This window comes from Eulemur rufifrons, chromosome 15 (genome assembly GCF_041146395.1).
Source record: "Eulemur rufifrons isolate Redbay chromosome 15, OSU_ERuf_1, whole genome shotgun sequence".
Classification (NCBI taxonomy): domain Eukaryota; kingdom Metazoa; phylum Chordata; class Mammalia; order Primates; family Lemuridae; genus Eulemur; species Eulemur rufifrons.
In genome coordinates, this window is record NC_090997.1 from 59,532,251 (window position 1) to 59,554,931 (window position 22,681).

Here is a 22,681-nt window from a genome sequence, read left to right on the forward strand (position 1 = left end):
CACATCTGCAGTGACTTCCTGCACCAACATCTTGAATTCTGCTAAGTCATCTGTGAGAGCTGGAATCAACTTCTTTCAAACTCCTGTTAATGTAGATATTTTTGACCTACTCCCATGAATCATGAACATTCTTAGCATCTAGAATGATGAAGGAAATGTTTCCAGAAGGCTTCCAATTTATATTTCCCAGAATCATGAGAGGAATCACTATCTATGGCTACAATAGCCTTATGAAATGTATCTCTTAAATAATAAGGACTTGTAAGTCAACATTACACTTTCATCCATGGGCTACAAAATGGATGTTGTGTTATTGGCATGAAAACATTAATCTCCTTGTATATCTCCATCAGAGCTCTTGGGTGACTAGGTGCATTGTCAACGAGCAGTAACCATTTAAAGGAATCTTTATTTCTGAGCAGTAGTTCTCAACAGTGGACTTATTCAGGAAACCATACTGTAAACAGATGTGCTGTCACCCTGGCTTTGTTGTTCCATGTTTAGGGCACAGGCAGAGTAGATTTAGCATAATTCTTAAGGGTCTCAGAATTTTTGCATTGGAACATGAGCATTGGCTTCAACTTTAAGCCACCAGCTGCACTGGCCCCTAATAAGAGAATCAGCCTGTCTGTCCTTTGAAGCTTTAACGCCAGGCATTGGCTTCTCCTTCTCCAGCTATGAACATCCTAGATGGCATCTTTTTTCAAATATAAGGTTGTTTCATCCACATTGAAAATCTGTTGTTCAGTGTAGCCACCTTCATCACTGATCTTAGCTAGATTTTCTGGGTAACTTGCTGCAAGCTTCTCCATAAGCACTGGCTGGTTCACCTTGTACTTTTATGTTATGGAGATGGCTTCTTTAAACATCATGAACCAACCTCTGCTAGCTTCAAATTTTTCTTCTGTAGCTTCCTCACCTCTCTTAGCCTTCATAGGATTAAAAAGTTAGGGCCTTGTGTGGATTAGGCTTTGGCCTAAGGGAATGTTGTGGCTGGTTTGATCTTCTGTCTAGCCACTCAATCATTCTCCATGTCAGCAATAAAGATGTTTCACTTTCTTATTTGTATGTTCACTGGAGAAGCAGTGAACATACAAATATTAATTTCCTTCAAGAACTTTTCCTTTGCATTCACAACTTGGCATCAGAGGCCTGTCTTTCGGTTTATTCCAGCTTTCAACATGCCTTCCTCACTAAGCTTAATCATTTCTAGGTTTTGATATAAAGTGAGAGATGTAGGAGTCTTCCTTCCACTTGAACACTCGGAGGCCACTGTGAGGTTATTAATTGGCCTAATTTTAATATTACTGTGTCTCAGGAGATAGGGAGGCCCACTGAGAGGGAGAGAGACAGAACAGCCAGCTCGTGGAGCAGTCAGAACACACACATTTATCAATTAAGTTCACTGTCTAATATGGATATAGTTCGTGGCACCCCAAAACAATTATGATAGTAACATCAAAGCACTGATCAGAGATCTCCATGACAGATATAATAATAATGACAATGTCTGACATACTGCGAGAATTACCAAAATACGACATGAAGAAAGCACACGCTGTTGGAAAGAGTGCACTGACTTGCTGGACGTGAGGTTGCCAGAAACCTTCAATTTGTAGGAAACGCAGTATCTGCGAAGCGCAATAAAGGGAATCACAATAAAATGAAATATGTCTGTGTATTACCTAAACAAAGGGAAAAGGCAGTGAAATCTCCATTAATATGTGACAAGGACATCAAAATACATCATAAAATATGTATCATTTAAAATTATTTATAAAATAAGTCATTAAATGATATTTATAAATCATAAAAAACATGAGTTTGTGTCCCCTTACTATCTCCCTTTTAGATAGAGTCTTTTTATTATTTAATAGACCCATAAGGGTCTACAAAGTACTCACCAGATATTACACAGTGTGGAAATGTACTTTTGAGAGGTAAGAGAGCTTAGAGATTTAGAGGCCATTTAGTCTAATGCATTTATTTTAAAAGTAAAAAAAAACCCCAGAGCTATGGGGAGTAAATAACTTATCTTGATAACAAAATGTGTGGGATTGGCACAGATCTGGAGTTCTGAGTTCTAGTATTGGCTCTGCCAATTGTTAAGGGTAACCTTTGTTAAGACACTTACATTGACTGAATTTTAGTTTCCTCCTGAAAATGAGAGGGCTCACTTAGACAAACTCTAGCGTACATGCAACTGGAAGGCATATAATCTAGTCCTGAGGCCAAACGCATATTAGCAGAAAAACATGCCATGTAGGAAAAAGTAGAAGAGGCAGTCAAGAAATTAGGGTCCCTATCCCCTCTCTGCAGGCTGACTGTGCCACGCTTCCATTCCAAACAGCAGGCCCCTCAAGGAGGACTGTGTTCACACCCCTCATAGGGACAGTGCAAGAACACGGTTGAGAATCGGTTGTCTCAGGCAAGCACAGAATCAAACCTGGAGCACCATCTCGACACTAGCTCACTGGCTTCCTTACTGGGCCGGAACAACCCTTCAGAGTTCATCTTAACGTTCAAATATTCCCACATACTCTTGCATCACACTTCATGTTCCGGAAGCAATGTTAAAGTTCTTTCTTCATGAGAGAAGTGCCTTCTTAATAGGTGCTCTGTCTTTGTAGTGTATAATCTCTGCTGTCAACAATTATATCTGAAAATTCAATTCTTTAGGAGTCTTCATTTTTCCAGCCCTTATCCTGAGATTTAGGTACCTGACCAGCAGGTGGCATTTGGGTTTCTTGGTCTTATGGTCTACACCAAAAAGTTTTTGCTGAAGGCCTGTTCTGGCAGACTGTCAACTGTCCCCCAATATCCATTTCCCCTGTTTCCTTGATAATAAGGCTCTAATTTTAGCTGGGCACATTTTATGGGGTGGAGGGATAAAACTATATCTCAAGCCTTCTTGTAACAAGGTGTGAGTACATTTTACCAATAAGATGTAAGCAGATATAATGCATGCCACCTTCTGGCAGACATAAGCTATTAAGAGTTGGCAGCACTCATTCATTCCTATTCCTTCCCTACTGCCACCTTCCTGCTGGCTGGAAAGCAGACATCACATGGCTGGAACCCCAGCAGCCACCTAGGCCCACGATGTGATTCTAGGAACAAGAGCTACGTGTGATGAAGCAGCAAAAGGAGGAGCTGGGATTCCTTACTCCATGGACCCAGTTGGCCCTGGACTGACTCCCCCCTGTGCTTTTATGTGAGAGGGGAGTACACGTCTATCATCTTTAAGCCATGGTTCTTTTGATTTTATTTTTCCTGTTGCTCACAGCTGAACCTACACTGAACAACATATCCTGAGATTCAGATCCATTTTTGAAAACAGAAATGTTTATTAAAATGGCAAAAGACAAGTATCATTAACAAACATATTATGCCATTGATTCAGTTTTAATAAGAAGGAAGAGATTGACTACTTTTTTTTTAAAGGACAATGAAATAATATCATTCGTTTTCTAGTAAGCAGTTGGAGCAAATCATTAGCTGTGGGTAACCTGAAATCTATCTACCTCAATATCAGCAAATATCAGCAACAACTTTTATGGGTCTCGAAAGCTATGACTCTCAGAATTATTTAAAAGGAATTTAAGCCTACTTAAGTGGTTTTATTACATGTAATATATGAAACCCAGTAATATCTGTAAATTCCTAAAATATTAAAAATTTACATATAAACTAAGAGTGAACAAATCTACAATGAGTATGGCTGTCACTTGTGGTACTAAGTTTATGAATAGCCTGATCTGTGATAGTTATGGCCTCTAACACGACAACATTTTTAAGGAATAAACTTAGATGGATGCCTAGAACTGAATCTAACATTCATGTTTAATCAACACCTGTTTGCCTCCTTACCATGTCAGGAAAGCAAGCTTGTAAGGCAAAATTCCCGTGCCAGGCCCTGTTCCACATCCCCTGGGAGAGCCAACCGAGAGCTTCCTTCCCTGGTATTTTCTCCATGCTGTAAATCACCAGGCTTTGGTTCAGACACTTTTCTGGTTGCCATTTCAATGCAGACCACATTCATAATTTAAACAGGACCATTTCCTCAGAGCAAACTTTAGAGAAACTCAGAAGATCAGCACAAGTCAACCTTGGACGTTCATCTACCTTGCCACAGGGAGGCCCCCACGGAAGGCTCAAGAAACCTTCCCAGGCCTTCATTAAGGGGATTTTACACAGCTACCTGACCAGTGGCTGCTCAAGTCTCAAAACTGCCTTGTGATTTTTACTTATTATGGGGTATATGGTCTCGGGTTGCTGCAAAGTCATGCCTGTTTTTAAACACAGGAGAGAATTTATGTACAGTGGTATGGAGACTGCAGCAACTACGGACTTGGGCCACGTGACTTATTTCTGTATTATAAGATAGCAAGAAAAGACTCTTATCTCCTAGAGCCAAATTATTTTAACACAGCTGGTATCTAGACAAGGGGAAAGAGGCACTTAATCTAGAATTCCTGCATGACACAGAAGATTCTAAAGTAGGGCAGGAATATGTTTTTACAAGAACATGTCACTGTGAAGCATAATATAAAAAACAACATAAACACTTACCCGATAAATTGTCAAGAATGACTGATTCCATTTTAAGCAGTTTCCTAATCATATGTAAGCACAGTGATCCCTGAAAAAATTTCTTTTTGAAAACATTCCTGGCCGGGCGCGGTGGCTCACGCCTGTAATCCTAGCACTCTGGGAGGCCGAGGTGGGCGGATCGTTTGAGCTCAGGAGTTCGAGACCAGCCTGAGCAAGAGCGAGACCCCACCTCTACTAAAAATAGAAAGAAATTATATGGACAGCTAAAAATATATATAGAAAAAATTAGCCGGGCATGGTGGCGCATGCCTGTAGTCCCAGCTACTCGGGAGGCTGAGGCAGGAGGATCGCTTGAGCCCAGGAGTTTGAGGTTGCTGTGAGCTAGGCTGACGCCACGGCACTCACTCTAGCCTGGGCAACAGAGTGAGACTCTGTCTCAAAAAAAAAAAAAAAAAAAAAAAGAAAAGAAAAAAGAAAACATTCCTCCATTACCTCGTCACTAGTATGTTCCGAAGATTTCTGACCTTTACCAAATTGCAAGAACATAGTGCTACGGAAAACCTTATCACTAGTTCAATAGTCAGCTCACCAAGGATGTGGATGAGTCAACCCTCCAAAACTGCACGTGCTGGCAGCTCAGTGAAGAACTCAATGAGTATTAAGACACTAATTAATGTTTCCAGAACACATTCTTTGAATAGCAAAGCCTGTATGCTAGTAATCACAAATTAGTTCTCACCAAGGTTAGAAAAATCTAAATTAAAGAAAAAAATAATCCCACTCCCTCTACCCCAAGGCATGTTGGTAAACCCAAATAAACATCTAATTTTAACATTTCTGTTTCTGTTCAGCTACACAGTGAACCATCTTAGGGATGTTCTTGATGTTTCATATGCACGACAGTAGGAAATTCTCAGAAAAGTAAAATTCCTACTAAGAAAAGAGGAATAAAGATAAAAATCTATGTTAAATACTTATAAAATCCTTATTCCTTTGCTTCCTCCCTTAAAACATGAGTCCTTGGATTCTCCTAATTTGTCTTTTATAAAATGTGGAAACTAATTGACAGTTTTTAAAATGGGCCTTTTAGCTGGATATAAAATAGTGCCTGCCACCACCATCAAACAGACCTGGTGCTCTAATGCCAAGTTATGCATGGGGCAGTTACTGGCATGTCTTCATTGGCCCTGTAAAATGTGGTCAAGAAGATGGGCTGTCAGAGTAAGAAGGCCATGTTGGTGGTTAGGAGGCACTTTGTGTAAGTCCCAGCTCTCTCTAGCATAAAGCTCTCTGACTGTGAATCTGGGTGGTATGATGGACTCTGTCTGCTCAATGCCATTGTGCAGAGAAGCTCCCTAATGCATAAGCTTTTTAATGCTGTAAAATATAGTAGCTGAAATTAAATGCCACTTTTTCAGAGGTGAATTAATGGACAGCCTGGTCAAATTCAAAGCTTTTTGATGTATAAAACTTTATAAATGGAACTATTCCATCAATAGGCAAAGTGTAACAAAAACCTGTCTAGATGGATAGTATGTAATTTCTGCACAGGTCTCTGTTTAGTAAATACATCACTGTATACCAATCAGGAATCTTGCTCCAATAAAGGGACATAAAGATTTAAAAAAATAAAAAAATAAAAAAAAAATAAAATGTGGAAACTGTTGTTATTGGAGTTTATTCACAGTATACTCAGTGAACTGTTCTTTTTCAGCTCTATAAATTTTGTCTTTCATTCTGAAAGAAGAAAAGCCAATCTCTCAGCTGGCTGAACAAAAATCAGACATTCAGAAACTAGAAAGTATATTTTCGCTACACTACATTGCTTTGCGAGGTCACGTTCAACCACCGTGCACTATTCCACCCACAGACGGCAAGTGCCACAGGCAGCCGCCACCCCCCCACCCCAGGATGTGACTCTGCCGTGAAATTATGGAATTGCACTGTAACAACGAGGCAGACGCAATCTTTGAACAAAGGGCAGTGGTAAAATCTTTCAGGAATCTCAGTGGGGAACTGGGAATCACGGAAACACCCACCCCTCGGAGCCTGCCCACCTTCCACTCCTGTGAAGACTCCCGCCAGGCCGGCCCCTGAACTCCGTCCACAGCACCGACCGAAGCCTGGGCCTTTCCCTTGACCACTGTGGTCACAGCCTTGGGTTGTGTGATCCTTCAGATCTGTATGTTTCAACTTCCCAGTCTGACTGTACATTACCCAGGGGCAGTGCTTATGTCTGGAATTTCTTTGTATTCGAATAGTACATGTCCCCACATATCACAGTTATAAATATTTACTGATAGACTAAATTTAACTACCATTTCCCTATTACTTCATTTTGTTTAAAATGAAACATTACTGATTATAAATGTAGACGCATTTTGCAAGTAAATTCACTCATCAGCAAATCAGTTTTACAAATGTAATTTCTAATGCTCAGCATTTCAACTTCTTTTTTAAAAGACCAAGACATGGAGGTTCTAATCAATATTATGTGATTGTGTCATTCACAATAAAAAGCAGGAAAAAGAAAAGATTAATCAACTGCAGATTTGATAAACCTATCTAAAACTAAATTTGTATACGTGCCCCAGATTGGAAGAGAAATTGACAGTTTTTCCAGGATCTGATTTTCAAAATTATATTTTTGGTATACATCAATTTTCTACTCACAGCTATAATCAGGAATGAATAAAGGCTACAGAGATAGCAGCTCTGCTCTGTTTCTGTCAGCAAAATCTGTTACCAGATCCTTCACTTTCCCACTCAAGATACTCAGGGTCTTGAGGGAACGTAGATCATACAAACAACAGCCCTCTGTGGCTACATTTAGCCATATGTTCCCTCCACCCTTCTCTTTCTCCTTGCTTTGGTCTATTTGCCACCTACACCACCAGGTAGACGGTACCATTAAAAGGTGTGCCTGCCCATGGCCACCATCAATTAGTGTGGACCAACCATGCAGGGTAATCCGTGCTGCAGTATTTGCATCAAAATGCTAATATGCCTCACAGAATGGCAGAAGGAATGACAAATAGCCTGGGAGATATTCTTTTTAAATCACATATGGAATAAATATAAACCTCAGGATCAAGAGGAGTCAAAAGTAACATTATCCTAAAGTAACTGAAAACAAAAATAGAATATCTTTTTTTTCCAAAATGCTGTGTATTGCACACCGTTAGGATGCTTTCCATTCATGCAAACATCCCTCCCTCTCTAGAGCCTGCATTTGACAATGGTAGCATTGTAATGACAGTCATCGTTGGCAGCACTGCCAAGAGCCTAATCAAACGTGAGGGCATCTGTCGTGCTCTCACGTCAAAGCTCTGCTGCGTACGCTTCAATCTAAACCACTGCAAAATGGATTTTAAGTGACACAAGTCAATGGTGTCATGACATCACAGTGTGTTCCAAAGGCACAGTTATACCCACAAGGAAAGAATTCTATTTTAATAATAGTACACTATATATGATGTGTAGAATCAGTAGATACAAGATCTTCTCTTGGCTCTACACATAGAGGCTACACTCTGCTAATAGGCATAGTTCTATCTTCTAAACATGGAAATGAAGAGTAGTGTATTAAGATCTGTGAGCCAGTGTGTCTGCCTGGTTACTAGCTCTTTAAATATTTACCATCAATGTTTTACTTCCTCCTACTGCAGCACTACAAATAAAAAGCTGTAAGTATGTGAACAGTTTAATACCAGGAAAGTTTTCTTTGGGAAATGGAGAGCCAGACACAGAGAAGTTCTGTGAGTTTTCCAACGACACAGGCAATTGACGGCACCCAAGCACATTTTCTCCTAGGTTTAATCTTGAAATTTGAGGCTGCTACGTACACGGCTGGCAGATTTCTACTCCACACAAGCACTTGCTCAGCTGTGAAGTTTCATCTTTTCATTTATAAATGAAAATACATTTTAGGTAGTAACCAGTTTGCCATCTATAAAGAATTTTACTACTATCAGAATTGGGGAAAAAGCCACCTGCTAGGAGAAACAATCCCGATCATCTTCGCTAAGTAGTAAGAGGTACTTCCCTGGCAGCAGCCACCTCCCTGGCAGCTGTCATTATTATGGGGGCTCCTCCCTCCCCGAACTCTAAGGCGATTGTATACCTGGGTACTAACTGTTTGTGGGAAGGTGGAAAAGAGAGGAGAAAAATGTCTTTTTTATACAGAGCTGAGGGCTACGCTGCAGAGATAAGGAGGAGAAGATTGGGGTCTCTCTTGGGCGACTCTGCCCAATCCTAGGGCAGCCGAGACTGTGCTCCCGAGAGCAGGAGAGCACTGGCTGGGTGCGGCCCGGGTGTCCCCAGCATTACCGACAGGAGAGGCACATCTATCTTTGCTGGGGATGCCCAAGCAAAGACCAGAATTAGGCCCTGAGAAGGCCCAATATAACAGCTGACAGGGCCAAATTTCCTACACATAGAGAAAAGGGAAAACAGCAAAGAATGCCAGCCTAAAAGTGAACGGATTTAAAAAGTCCAATATAGGACTAGGGTGATTCATGAACCACGTAAACACCAGACAGGGGCTGCAGGCCCTGGACGATCCCTCTCCAGGCAATGGCTCACCTTCAAAATGAAACTCACAAGAAGTAAGCCAAACAGATAAGGAAAACTAAGTCTGCCATATTTCTAATTTTTAAATATTGATTCAAAAACAGATTATAGTCTGTGTGCCAGACCCTTAATATGTATTATTTCATGATAAATCCTACAGAAATCCTGAAAAATTGATAATATCTCTATTTTACAGCTGTAAAAATTATGGCAGAAAGATGAAGTGACTTGTCCAATGTCAACCAATAAGTGCATGGCAGATTTCAGGCCTGTCTGGCAGGGATTCTCGAGGAAGGCCCCATGCCTTGTGATTTTAAATACTATTTACATAGATGAGGATTCAGCAAACTTTTCCTTACAGGGCCAAATACTAAATATTTTAGGCCTTGTGGGACACACAGTCCCTAACCATTCTGTTAAAGTGCCGAAGCAGCCACAGGCAGTATGCAAACAAGTGGACATGGCTGTTCTCCAATGAAACAGGACGCCAGTTTGCCAACTCCTGATTTGGAACAATAGAGAACAGAGGTTGGTAAACCGCAGGCCTGCACCGAATCCAGCCCACCACCTTTCTGTGTAAACAGAGCTTTCTTTATGATGTAGATCTAGCCTATCCTCTAGACTACTTCTAGACAGTTGGAGGGTAATTCACCAAGCTATAACAATGCCCTACTTTCACAGAAACATTCTTAGGAACATCCAGTGCTCTTTGTTCTAATCTTCCCTCACAATGTTCTGATTCCTAATCCAGCCCCTAGGTGGGACAGCCTTGATAAACACCTGGTGCCCTATCGGTGACCTTTCACTGCAAAGGAACAGAGACATTCTTCGTCATCATCAATCAACCAGGGATTCAGTTTCTGGAAGATTCAGCACCCCTGGGGAGCTGAAAAAACAAAAAAGGAGATTCTTAACCTGAAAAGATGGCGACCCAAAACTGAGCTTGTGGTGACATGACAATTAATTAGTTCATTCATTCATTAAAATATTGTACTGAGTGCCTGCTCTGTGCCAGGCAGAAGTACACATGATCTGCAGACTAAAAAGACTGACTCACAGCACTTGAGTCCATACTTCACATAGAGCAAATCTCTGTTGTTATATATGAAGCCCAAAGACCTGAGCTGGAACATACCCCATTTTCAAGTAAGCAGACTGACACAGACCAATGGCGTTACTTTGACAGGTATTGTAATAAGAGCCCTAAGACAAAGAACTCACGTTCTTTGTTTCCTGTCCAGAATAACAAACAAGGGAGCAGAACCTGTAAGGTATGGGAGGGCAGGGACTGTGCTGGGCTCACTGCTGAGTCCTAAATGCTCCTTGATGGCAGGGACTCCAAAAATATTTGTCATCTGTATTGCCATAGTTTACCTCCATGGCCTCTGACAAGCTGGAGTGTGAATGGTCCAGCCTGAAAGTGAGATTTCTTAACTCTCATATTAATGAGATCAAATTCTCCATACCTGGATTGTCTGGTAATCAGAAGCATCAATTCCTTTCACGGTCACCTCTCGAAAAACTCTCGGCTCCAGTTCCTCTTTGGTAAGATCACAGTGATAAATGATACCTAAAAAGGACAGGAAGTCTTAGTTTAGTCCGCGAGACTCACTAGAGGCAAGGAAGGCAAGGATCAGAGAGCATGACCAGACACCAGGAATGGCAAGAGAGGAACAGAGTCAGGGACCTGGTTAATCACCATCACAGTGGAGGGTCACCACATGCTGTGTGCTTAGAACATGCTCCTCTGGCATGGGGAGTGCCACGCTCTCTTCACCGTCACCAGCCCATGCGGCTTTCCTTCTTAACAACACTCATCTGAGTATACATTTTAGAAGACTCAAATGCATTCTGAGTACGAGAAAAGGTAAAAAACCTAATTACAGAAACTTAACAGGTCTTCCCCAAGCCAGGTCACTTAGGAGGACAGGTCAAAGAAAACAGGAGACTTCATTTAGGGCCATTTTACCTGGGAGGCAATTGACAGAAAACTCAAGTGACTTGCCCAAGGTCAACAGCCAGTCAGGGGTCTTTTGACAGGTACCTCTGGGGCTCCTGACACCTGACATCTACCCATCTGTGGACACACATGGGGACAGGAATCAGGGACCGAGGTGATTGGTAGTCATTTCAAAACTGCTTTTACAATTCTGATTATCCCAGTAATTATACACAACAGAAAATGATTAATATACACCAAGAATTCCAGCTTATTTAACACTAATTAAAATTCCATTTCCTGAATTTAATGCTACTACTTTTTAACATTTACAAACTAAATCGAAGAAACAGTAAGCAAGATGAGTCATTAATGCTTGAAAACAATGACACTGCTGTGGTTTATGAAACAGAATTAGTCATTCAGAGTGGCTGGTGTGGAAACAGCACTTCCCCACCTAATACTTTACACATATTGCTGTTAAGTACACGAAAAATTGATTTAGTGATCCCAACAGTACTTGCTGGAAAACCAAAAACCAATGGTACTCCCACAGGGCACATTTAAATGGAATCATCATGTATTCAAATGGCAGCCCTTTCTTTCTTCTCAACTCCTCTGTGTAAGTACTTTACTAACAGCTGAGAAACAATAACACTCTGACCCCCCCAGGCAAAGAGTAAATAACTGAGATCCATTAATAGCACGACTGCTAATTTTTATGTTATTTCAGTTCTCATGCTTACAGAAACTAATATTTTAAGGTTGCTATAATAGGGTGTATGATTAACACTGATAGAAAGAAGATGCATAACATGACTGAAGTGTTGACTTTCTTAGTTCAAGTTATACTAGGATATTTGTTAGAATATATCTTTATAAATATCTACAGGTAGTCCCCGGGTTATGGATGACCCAACTTAAGGCATTCCATACTTCTGGGCTCCCAAGTCTCCCCAAAAAGATAATTTACAATTAAATAATTAAACTAGTAATCCGGGAACTAGTGTCTTCTATGTATGTAAACAGACCTGCACGGGGTAAGTGGTTTGCTGGCGCAGCATCTTTACGCTGGCGGCTACTCTCATGGGTAGACAGAGGAGCAGCTGATAGAAACACAAGAACATGAAGAATCAGAAGATCCAGAGCCAAGAAAGTTTATGACAAAGGAATTAGATGAAGCGTTTTCCTCACTGAAGCAGGATTTACTAAGCTTGAGGAGAAAGATCCTAACATTGAGATCAGCTGCTACAAGGCCATTTATGACGAAAAAAAGAAAAAGGCTGTGCAAACAACCCTAGATACCTTGTTCAAGAAAACGACTTCAATGGTGAGCTCCCTTCCTCCAGCAACAGAATCAAACCCTGATTCTCCAGCACCCACCCCATCCTCTCCAGCACCATCTCCACCATCATCACCGTCTGATTAATGTCAGCCTGCCTTCTGGCCTCAAAAGTCCCCTGTCAGTAAGCCAGACACTGATGCAACATTAGGTGAGTGTTACACTTTAATATTCTTTTTGGAAATTTCTCCTCTCTCCTATCTAAACTTCTTGTATGAGTTTGTTTTTATGTTCTGTTTATTTGAATTAAAAGAAAGAACACAATAGTTTCTGTAACTTATAGTACAGGGGTATTATTATTATTATAGTATTATACTGCATTGTTATTACCACATATGAGCCATTATAGTATTGTTATTATTATTACCACCATATATGTGCTGTTCTTCAGGGATCTCAGTTATGTACAAATCTGACCTAAAGACGTTCTCAGGAACATACCCTGTCCATGACCCAGGGACCACCTGTACTTCCAAACTAGACTCTGTGAGCATGCATTCTAATTTACCAGATACACTGAATACTGCACTTGCCTATATGTATGTCATTTTGAGAGTAAAAGGCTATTTGTGATATATTTAAATTTTCAATCGCTTCTTGTTCAGTACCTGGTGCCCCCCGCAAGCCCAAAATGCATCTGAACCTTTGAAAAAAACTCCAAACAATCAAACAAAAAAAGAGCATGCAGACCAAGAATGTGCCACTGGAACTCCTGACATCACCCCTGCATCCCTGCGACCTGTAGTACTGTGACTGCTGAAGGCCTCAGGAGCCAGAATTCCCAGCTCTGGCAGTTACTAGCTTAGTGCCTTAGATAAGTAACTGAAGTACAAGAAAGCAAACTTTCTAGTGAAAGACGTTAAGTAAGAACTACACTCAAAATGTCTGTTTATCTAGAAAGATTGAGACATCAAATCTAACAGCAGAATGAAATAATATACACCAGGGGCTGGTTACTGTTCAGGGAAAGGGTGTTAAATGCCTGACCTCTGTTCTTCTGTCCTGTGCACCAGAAGTGATACCTTGAAGAAGGCTGTGTTAAAGCTGAAGGTACAGTGCTTTGTGTGTCTTATCAGTACTTCCTGTTCATAGGTCCTCCGGGGTTTGCCCAGGTTAGCCTGTTGCACATTCACACCGTAATGTGAATCCCTATAACCCAGCAATGCTTTGTGTCTTTCCTGATTTGGCTCATGTGGGGTAAAAACAATGAAGGTGAGGTTTGAAGAAACCATCCTAGAATCACAAACCAGAAAGCGCTGGTTACATGATCTCTAGGAAATAAATTGCAAAGGTTAAGGGTAAAAGAGAATTGGACTATGGAAGAACCTTAAGGTCAGAAGAGGTGTCTGATTTGAGAAGATGCCTCCTGACGAAAACAGTGCTTTAAGAAGGCCATTCTAGCAACAGGAAGGAGGCCGGGAGAGCAGGTGGCATGTTCCCAGTTTATTAAATGTAAGGAGGTAGAAGTGGGAGTTAGGAGAAGAATGATTATAGGAGAAACTGCAAATGAAGAATCAGAGGGATCTAAATTGGATATGTAAAAAGGTAAACTTTGTAACCCATGGAGATATTGTTTTATCTGATTACAGGTTGAGTTTCAATATTTTTAGTAGCAAAAAACAAAAGCAAGTCTCATAAAAAATTTTCATCTTTCCCAAAGAATGTGAAAGGCTTCTTTAATTTCTCATCCCTGCCTCCCAGGGCCATGCATATGGGACTGCTATACCAAATTATTCCAACATGCAAGTCTATCTGGAGCTGACCTTAGGCAACCCTCCAAAGTTCCACAAGAACAGAATTAATCAGCTCAACCACTAAGTGGTTTAAACCATAGGGAATAAGTGCATTGTGCTCCAAGCTGCCCTGGCTGCCTGTTTTCTCCCAAGTGTGACTCAAGGTGCAAAAATCATGAATGGCTTGGGCTAAAGATGTGTCTTCACCATGTGCCCCCATGGGAAACAAAGTCAGCTGGTGCGCACCTGCCAGATGTACCACACATCCACAGCAGGAAGCTGGAGCTGCAGTCATCTGTGACCCTGGGGCTTTACTCAAAATTGAGTACCCCTGTTGTTTACTGCAGTAGTTAATAGCTAACCTTCAGAGACCAGTGCAAGACAGCTTGTGAGCTGAGGTATGTGTGTATGGATGTGTGTATACACACACACATTGACAATTCTTGCTTTCATGACATCTAGTTTAATTATCTGATGGCTGTTTTTGCATTTGGCCTCAGAAGGCTCGGGACTGGGAGCCCTGTTCTCTGGTTTTAGAGATCAACTTGCATTCAGGAGAGAAAAGAGAAAGATGGAGGCAAAATGAGTAAGAGGAGACAAAGGAGACAGACTAAGCATCACAGGAACAAATTAAAGCTTGGCGAGAGCTGCCTGGAGGTACAGAACTAGGAACACACTTGTCTTTTCAAATATCACAGCCACAGTCACAGATAATATTTCATTGCTTGGAATAGAACCCAACATTTCACACTAGGACAATGAGCCCTTTCTTCCCCACGTAATGATGAGCTTGTTCCTGAAATAAATGGTCACACGCGGTCATTGAAGGAAGTTGATGGGCCTTTGGGGACTCTGCTTTTAGCAAGAGCAGGAGAATCACCCCCACTCTGTCTTCCTCATTGTCCTTTACCCTTGTAAACTGTTTAAGATAGGAGATTTTCCAAAGTAAAATTTCTGAAACCAGCATAAGTTGGAGGAAATAAACTGCAGCAGTGGATTAAGGAAGGCTATCTGGAAGAAACGGATTTTTCCTGGTCTGTCCACTGGCTGCTGCTATACCCCACGCTCCAGGGGAAAGTGGGATGAGGGGTCACACAGGGCACCTTGGAGTTCTTGCATGGTCACTTCCTGATTCCTGGCCCTGGGCTCCATATTCTTGTGGGTGCTTTTCCTAGCCCCTCTCGATCCTCTGCAAGGTGCTCGGGGAAGTAAAGCTGACTAGGTTTTCCAGGGACACCATCAGACTCACAGAACATCATTCTTTTGGTTTTAGTAACCCTGGCAGCAACCTGTCACTGCAACAGGATTCCTTAAGGACTGTCTGCTCTGTGACTCAGAGGCTCAAAATAAAAGAGGAGGAGACATCACTGTCGACTGGCCAAATCCCAAGAGCAGGACAGAGCCACGTCAGCACCTGCTGAGCTCTCCCCTAAGACTAGCTTTATTTTCTAAGGACCAAAGGATCGTGACAAGACTGGGTGGGGAAAAAAAGCACCCTGGAGGAGCTCAATAAATGAACAAGAAAAGCGCAGAAATTTTTTCCAGCCAGATTGTTTTTAGGACAAGGTCTGCCTGGTCAGCTGCCAACTGCCAACTGCGCCAGCCTCCTGGGACAAATCACAGCATACGTGTGGCTCCCACTCCACAGAGACAGTGCAGCCAAATGGAGAAGCAGAGGAAACACCAAAACAAAGCAAAATGAATGTGACCAATTTTTTAAAAAAGTTAGAGAGCTATGTTTACTTTGGAGAAAATTAAGCCATACCACGAAATGTAAAATCACAACAAGCATCTTCCCTTTTCTACTAGAACCATGTAACACCCGTTGTTTTTTTATGATGGAAGACTAGACTTTCAGAACTATATTTTAATTCAGTTTAATAGCAGAACCAATTTTCAGTTTATTCTAGAAAATGTTTTTTAACACCAGATGTGGCTGCAGGTTTTATTTTGTTTTTTGTTATCTGCACTGTGTTCTGGTATTTATAGACCAAAGGCTGAATAGAACGTTTTATCTGTTGGTACTCATTTTTAATCAACCTGAACAATGGCTGTTCCTGCTTCCAGAAGAATAGAGATTCAGCATATAAGACAGATGAGAGTGTAGTTTTAGGCCTTTACATTTCCCTTTGTTCTGAGCATATGTTTTAGGGTTTTATTCCCACTACGTAATTTTGGCTGTAGTACAGCATACGTGATTTTCAATAACATAGCATTATTTCCATTCCCCCTCAAAATCCCAAACATCAGTCTAATGTTTAAAGTGAGCAGCAATGGTGCAAAGACACTTACCTGGAGATAAAAAGGACGTAAACTGATAGAAGATCTCGGTGTCCTTCTTCTGCCCGCTGTATCCCACAATGCTGCCGACCTCGAGCGGGAAGGTCTTGAGGAGAGCACCAGTAGCCAGGTCATGAAGCTGCAGAATGTTCTTCACGTCGTGGAGGTAGCATAAGACTAAAAAGTTGGACCTGACGCAAGCTACCCATTCTGAAAAGAAGAAAAGATAAAACTTTTTGAAAATTAATAACATACTATTTATTTAATTGAACAACAGTTCTAGAGATACACATTGCGTTATGCAGCAATGAGACTTGCAAAATCATTTTATAATTGGTTTTAATTATTCATCTAGTTTTCAGCATATTCCTTTAATAAGTGATTATTGCTGTTATATCCAGAGAAAATAAAATAATCAACATCTTGGGCCAGGAGCTTATGATGACTTAGATAATGTGTGGAATACAAATAATCCTGCATATTTTGTGTCCAGTATCACACCATAGGAGCTATTTAAAAAAAAAAAAAACAAATCATGATTCATGTCTGACAAGGTTGTTTATTTGACAAAAATATATTAAGCCTTTGGTATGCACCAGGTACCCTGCAAGGTGCTGGAGAGACAAATGGAAAGATGAGGTCAGTTCTGCTCTTGAGACACAATTATAAAAAAATACAAGTAGCAAGATGTAAACAAAGGTTAAGTGATTGGTTGGTTGAGGACCCACAATGAGTGAGAGCCCTGGAGTACAGGCAGATGGAGACGGGGTTAGGTGATGGGGGCCATCAGGGAAAGGACAGCTTTCGGGGGATGAGGTGGTGGGAAGACACGTGACTTAAGGAATGGAGGCCAGAGCAAGGAAGGAGGAGAGAGGAAAGGAATATGAATGCACGCACAGCAGGAAGGATGGAAGGGAGGAAGACTGGTAAAGAGAACAAGTGAGAGATCCATTTTCAAGAAGAAAAAAGTTGTTCAGTTCAGGCGTGGCTGGCCACGCTGGCGGTGGCCTAACGAGGCATTCAGTGAGCCAGTTAGAAGGGAGCTTAGTTACCGGTTACTGAAGGACCACTGTTTGAACAGAAGGGTGACATAAATAAAGATGGCATTAAGAAAGGCTGTATCTGACAGCTGAATGCAGAACAACGCAAGTCTGTGTAAGGATGGAGGGGAGACGAGTACGAACACGACTACGTAAGCCAGTAGAACACCAGATCAGGCTGGGCATAAAGACGAGGCAGGAAAGAAAAGAAATGAAGGGTATTTCCCACGAAGAATCCCCGGGACTTGGTGACTGCAGGGATATGGAGAGTGAGGTAGAGTTCTCCACTCCCGGGGTGGCAGCTTTCAGAAACAGTGCCCAGTGACAGGGCTGGGACAGCAGGAGTGAGCCAGGCCATAGGGAGCGGGGAGGACCAAGGGGCAGGCACAGCGTCAGCCTGAGGTCAGCAGGGTCACCCGGAGGGAGAGATGCCGCAGCAGATGGAAGGACAGGGCTGCCGGTCGCAGGCAAACAAGCTAAAAAGATGCCTTTCTTGGGTTTCGTGGTGTAGTGTGGTGGGGTTCTTGACACTGCTTATTTTTATAACCCGAGAAACTAGCAGTTCACGCTTGTGATGTCAGAATTTATCCACGAGAACAAGACAACACCTAGAGGAACTGAGATCACCAGGGGCCCCAGTCTCGGGTTGTTAAGATTACTACGGCTAACTTTTCCTCAAGTGAGAATGTAAAGAACTCCTACATCCAAAAGTAAGTTGCTCAGTCTCCAATACAATTTTTTTAAAGCACCTCAGTTAAGCGATATTGTTCATGTGGCCTAATGCTTTAAAGAGAGAAAAGTTGGGGAAAAAAATGAAATAAATTATAGCTGTCAAAGAATAATCAATCTGTGTTAACTATGAGTACATCAGAATTATAAAACAGACAAAAATGAATAAGAGAAGGACAAGGTGATTTGTAGACTGTCATTAATAAAAGCTCTGACTTTATAGCTGTACTTTATGACTCATCTCTAGTTTTTATTCCCAATAGGGCATTCTGTGCTAATGATACATAGCAAATTCAACCGTGCTTCTCTTTGAATTGATGAGTTCTACTGAATATTGAAGGTTTCCCCTTTCCAGTTTAAAGAAATTATAACCTTTTTAGAAGGAAGGCTATAAAAATATATCATCCCCCCAAATCTCTGAGCATTAATTTGCATCTTATTAGATCTCCAAGGTGGGATGTCACCTTAAGGCACAGTTAATACCCCTTTTATGGCTTAAATGGCAGAAAATTCAGATGCCTTGGGAACTATTTACAACATCCATGATAGCTCCCTATACAACAATCACTGTTCCAACCTGACTCGCACCTGAAAGACACCTAGGGCACCTACATGGAGACCTACGCCAGCACGTCTCATCTCAGGGGAATGCTCGTGGCATAGAGTGCTGAGTCTGGCACTCGAGAAGCACTGAACGCTGGCTGTAACCACCCTTATGGGGGACATTCCTGCCTCAGTTTAGACAGAAGCCATCAGGCTATCAAAATGGCTACGAAATAGATTCATTGCACAAAGACGTTAAAGGAAATGGTCAAAAACCTGTTCTACAACTCATGGATCCCTTATCCAAATATAAATAAGGGTCAGAGAGCAAACAGAAGGTTCTGAAGAGGCAAGTGAAGAGATTTCCTTGGAAAGAACTCCTGTCACGCTGTAAGTCCCTCCCGACTGGAGTGAGGGTGTCAGGGTTATTACTTCTAGTAACCCCAGCCTGAGAAAGACAGAGTACTGGCACAGGATTCAAACTTGAGAAGTCAAGGGGACTGTGTCTGAAACTCAGAAGGCAGGAGAAGGGCCAACTGCTCTGGAAGAAGAGCTGGGCGGGGCTGCTGCTGTGGGGCTGCCGATGTGGACTCTGAGGAAAGAGCAGGCACGGGGTTGTCTTGGGTCCTGTCCAATAGAACTGCCCGCAGGGGTGCGGAGATCTCGGTACAAGAGGGTGGAGAGGTGCAGCCAGATGCCCAGGGGCCGAGGAGAGTCTAAAGCAAACAGGCAGTCATACTTTCTCTAGGGCCAAGGGCACTGCAGCAACAACGGCCCACAAGGAAGTGCTCATAGGAAACCGTGGCCCTGGGAGAGTCAGCTGGAATCATCTGCCACCCCCACACCCCCAAGCAATGCCAGGTTTAAATACCTGCCAGGCACACAGAGCATACTGCCTTGAGCCAGGGAGAAAGGGTCCCTTATTGGTCCCGGACAGGAACCTGGATCTGTCTGACTCCAACATCTGTGCTTTAATTCACTGAAAAACACATTTTAGGACTGTTTTATCTGAGACAGGGCCACTCTGCAGATCTCAAAAAAGATTATTTTCCTGATTATATACCACATACCTTTGCATTTTTAAATGGCCCTAGGTTTTATCCTCATTCAATCCAACAGAAGTTCACCTCCAACAAGTAAGCTCTTCATTGGCCTGAAGGTACTGAACGCTCCTTTTGTGTAAAAACTTATCCCCAAATTAGTGAGTCTTATTCTAATCAAATTCAGCTTTCACACAATAAATAATTTATAAAGCAGCATATCATTTTTGGAAAAATCGCAGAGAGAATGAATCAAAGGGAACCGAAAGGTACTGTGAGACACAACTGATAGGGAAGGGAGGTTCTCAAGAGGTTCATGTAGTTCACTGCACAAAGCAGCAACTGCAATGGGTTTCAATTAGATCTGACAAGAGTCTACTCTTTTTCCCAATAAGAAGGCTGTAAATCCACCCTAAGATCTACGACACGTATAACACAAATAGCCAAAGTTTATTCAAAAGCTTAAAGCTAAGGGTTCTAAACTCAAATAGTTTAAAAAATTAAATGTTTGTGATTACTATCAGATATTTAATTCCACAAAGACAACTGTTATTTTAAAAAAGTACCTTTAAAAGTCAGAATTCACACAGTCAGAATTCACACCGTCACAATTTTTATGAACACCCTGCATTTCTGTATGCTATAACACTAAGCTACAAAGATGTCACACGGTAAAGACCTGGACATGCTACTGAGGCACTTCATTCCTAAGGAAGGATAACTAACGATCACAGGTTGAAGGTTTTTTACTTTAGTACCTGCTCACCAGAGAATGAGAGATGTGCTAACTTGTTGACATTCTCACCAAAAACAAAAGCACGATTTTTAAGTAACATGTACTCTTACCTAAGACATCTTTCTCATGCTCAGGAACAAGCACTTTCCACTTAGACTCATCAGGATCCGTAAAGTCGATGTTGATCAGGCGATAATTGGGAGAATGGCGATTCGTCTTGAACGTGAACACTGTCCCCTCATTGGTTACATAGTCATACTCTCCTTCAAAGTTGTCGATCAGTTTTACCCACTTCAGGATTCCTGGCAAGAGACCAAGCATTCCCGTCATCTCTCCAATGTTTAAAAATGGTGTTGGTCTGGGTGTCGTGAGGGGAGGGTAGATCTTTCCTACCTATGGAACACAAAGCAGAGATGACATCTGGAAGATCTAAGGCAGGGGTGGAGAACCTGTGGCCTTCTAGGTCCTTAAGTGCTGCCTTTGGACTGAGTCCAAATTTTACAGAACAAATCCTTTTATTTTTATTAATACACTTTTGTCTTTTATATTTTTATTTTACCTTTAAAATACCAAAGAATAAAATAAGTTTCAGTGAAATAATCCTCCCAGACTGACTGGCACCATTAGAATGTTAGTCATAAGGGCTAACCTGATGGCTGCTACGCTCATGATTTGGTTCTAGCTTCCCCCGCCTGACTGGCGCCACTACTGCAGGAGGCTGGTTGGCGAGAGTTTATGGGGTCGAGTACACCAGTCTGTTATCAGCTTTTGACAACGGTGCACTGCGTTTCTGTTTGAAGTGGTATTTGTGAATAGATGCACAGCTCAGTAGTATTTTTTAATTCTGTCAGCTTAACAGCCCATCATGTCAAAGAAGACTAAGAGAATGCTGAAGGAGGAAAACAGATTTTTTAATGAGGACTGGGACTTGCAATATTATCTTGTTTCTGCTAAAGATAAGATGATTTGCTTGCTTGGTAATAATGCAATATCAACATTAAAGAAAGTCAGTGCTCATCGGCACTGTAACACTCATAAGAACCACAAATATTTTAAATTACAGGGAGAGGCATGAAAGGTTGTAGTGCAGAAATTAAAAGACGAAAAGCAAAAGCAAAGATAATTCTTTCAAGCAGCAATAAGATCTGGAAATAATGCCACTGAAGCAACTTATAAAGTAGCTTATATACTCGGGGAAAAAAAGAGAAGCCATCCAGTGATGCAGAAATTGCGAAAGAATGCATTGTAAAGGTGTAGGATGCTTACACCCTAATAATGTTTCAAAGTGCAAACAACTGCCTCTTTCAAGAACCATAACTGATGGGCAGCGTGAGTTAGCCCTCAACTTAACAGAACAACTTCATGCACTACTTCAAAAGGAAAATATATATTATTCAGTTGCTTTGGATGAATCATCTGATGCTACTGACTCAGCCCAGGTGTTATACTTCATTTGGGTCATAACAGAAGATTTTCTTTACTTGCTTTGAGCACTCTGGTGAACAGAACACAGGGAATAGAGATCTTCAACAACTTTCAAGATAAGTTGTGAAGTTGGACTGAATTTGGTAGATTTACATCTTCCATGACCAGAAAACATGAAGGGTTTATTATACAGATAAAAAAAAAAGTATTAACAAATCCAGATGCTCTCATTTCTTTTCACTGCATCAGCAAAATCTCTGTGCCAAAAGCTACTATTTTAAGTGACACTTTGCAACAAGTTAGAAGTTTTGTTAACTATATCCATGCAAATGCAATATGGCATTGTCAGTTTCATAACATGCTAAAGTTAAACCACGAGGTATTCAGTGTGGATTTGCCACATCATTCTAAAGTTCATTGGCTATCACAGGGATCGGTGTTAGGCAAAATTTTATCTCTGCAAGAACAGATAGTTAAATTTTATGAAGAACAGAATCAGCAATGTGAATTACTGAAAGAAGATTTCCATAGGAATGTAGCATCTCTGTGTGATATCATGTCAACTTGAATATTTCTTTGCAAGGTAAAACTAAGTCTATATATGCAGCAAAAAATCCAAGCATTTCGAAAAAAGCTATCTTTTTTGAAAACACTTCTTCAAAAGGAAATTTTGGATGAACATTTTTCCCACTTAGCAAAGGTCACTGATGAGGATAATATATGTGAATCATTTGAAGAATATGCAGCT

The 22,681-nt window shown here is 41.3% G+C and overlaps 1 protein-coding gene across 1 annotated transcript in view; it reads right to left on the bottom strand.

Annotated features, from left to right (window-relative positions):
• The window catches only part of PREP (prolyl endopeptidase), a 136,372-nt gene that overhangs the window by 40,472 nt on the left and 73,219 nt on the right, over window positions 1-22,681 (bottom strand). Inside the window, exons 8-10 of the mRNA XM_069487656.1 lie at window positions 20,619-20,810; window positions 16,433-16,630; window positions 10,593-10,696 (exon numbers count right to left, since the gene is read on the bottom strand). Coding sequence (XP_069343757.1) covers window positions 10,593-10,696; window positions 16,433-16,630; window positions 20,619-20,810 — 494 coding nt within the window. The remainder of the gene's footprint in view (window positions 1-10,592; window positions 10,697-16,432; window positions 16,631-20,618; window positions 20,811-22,681) is intronic.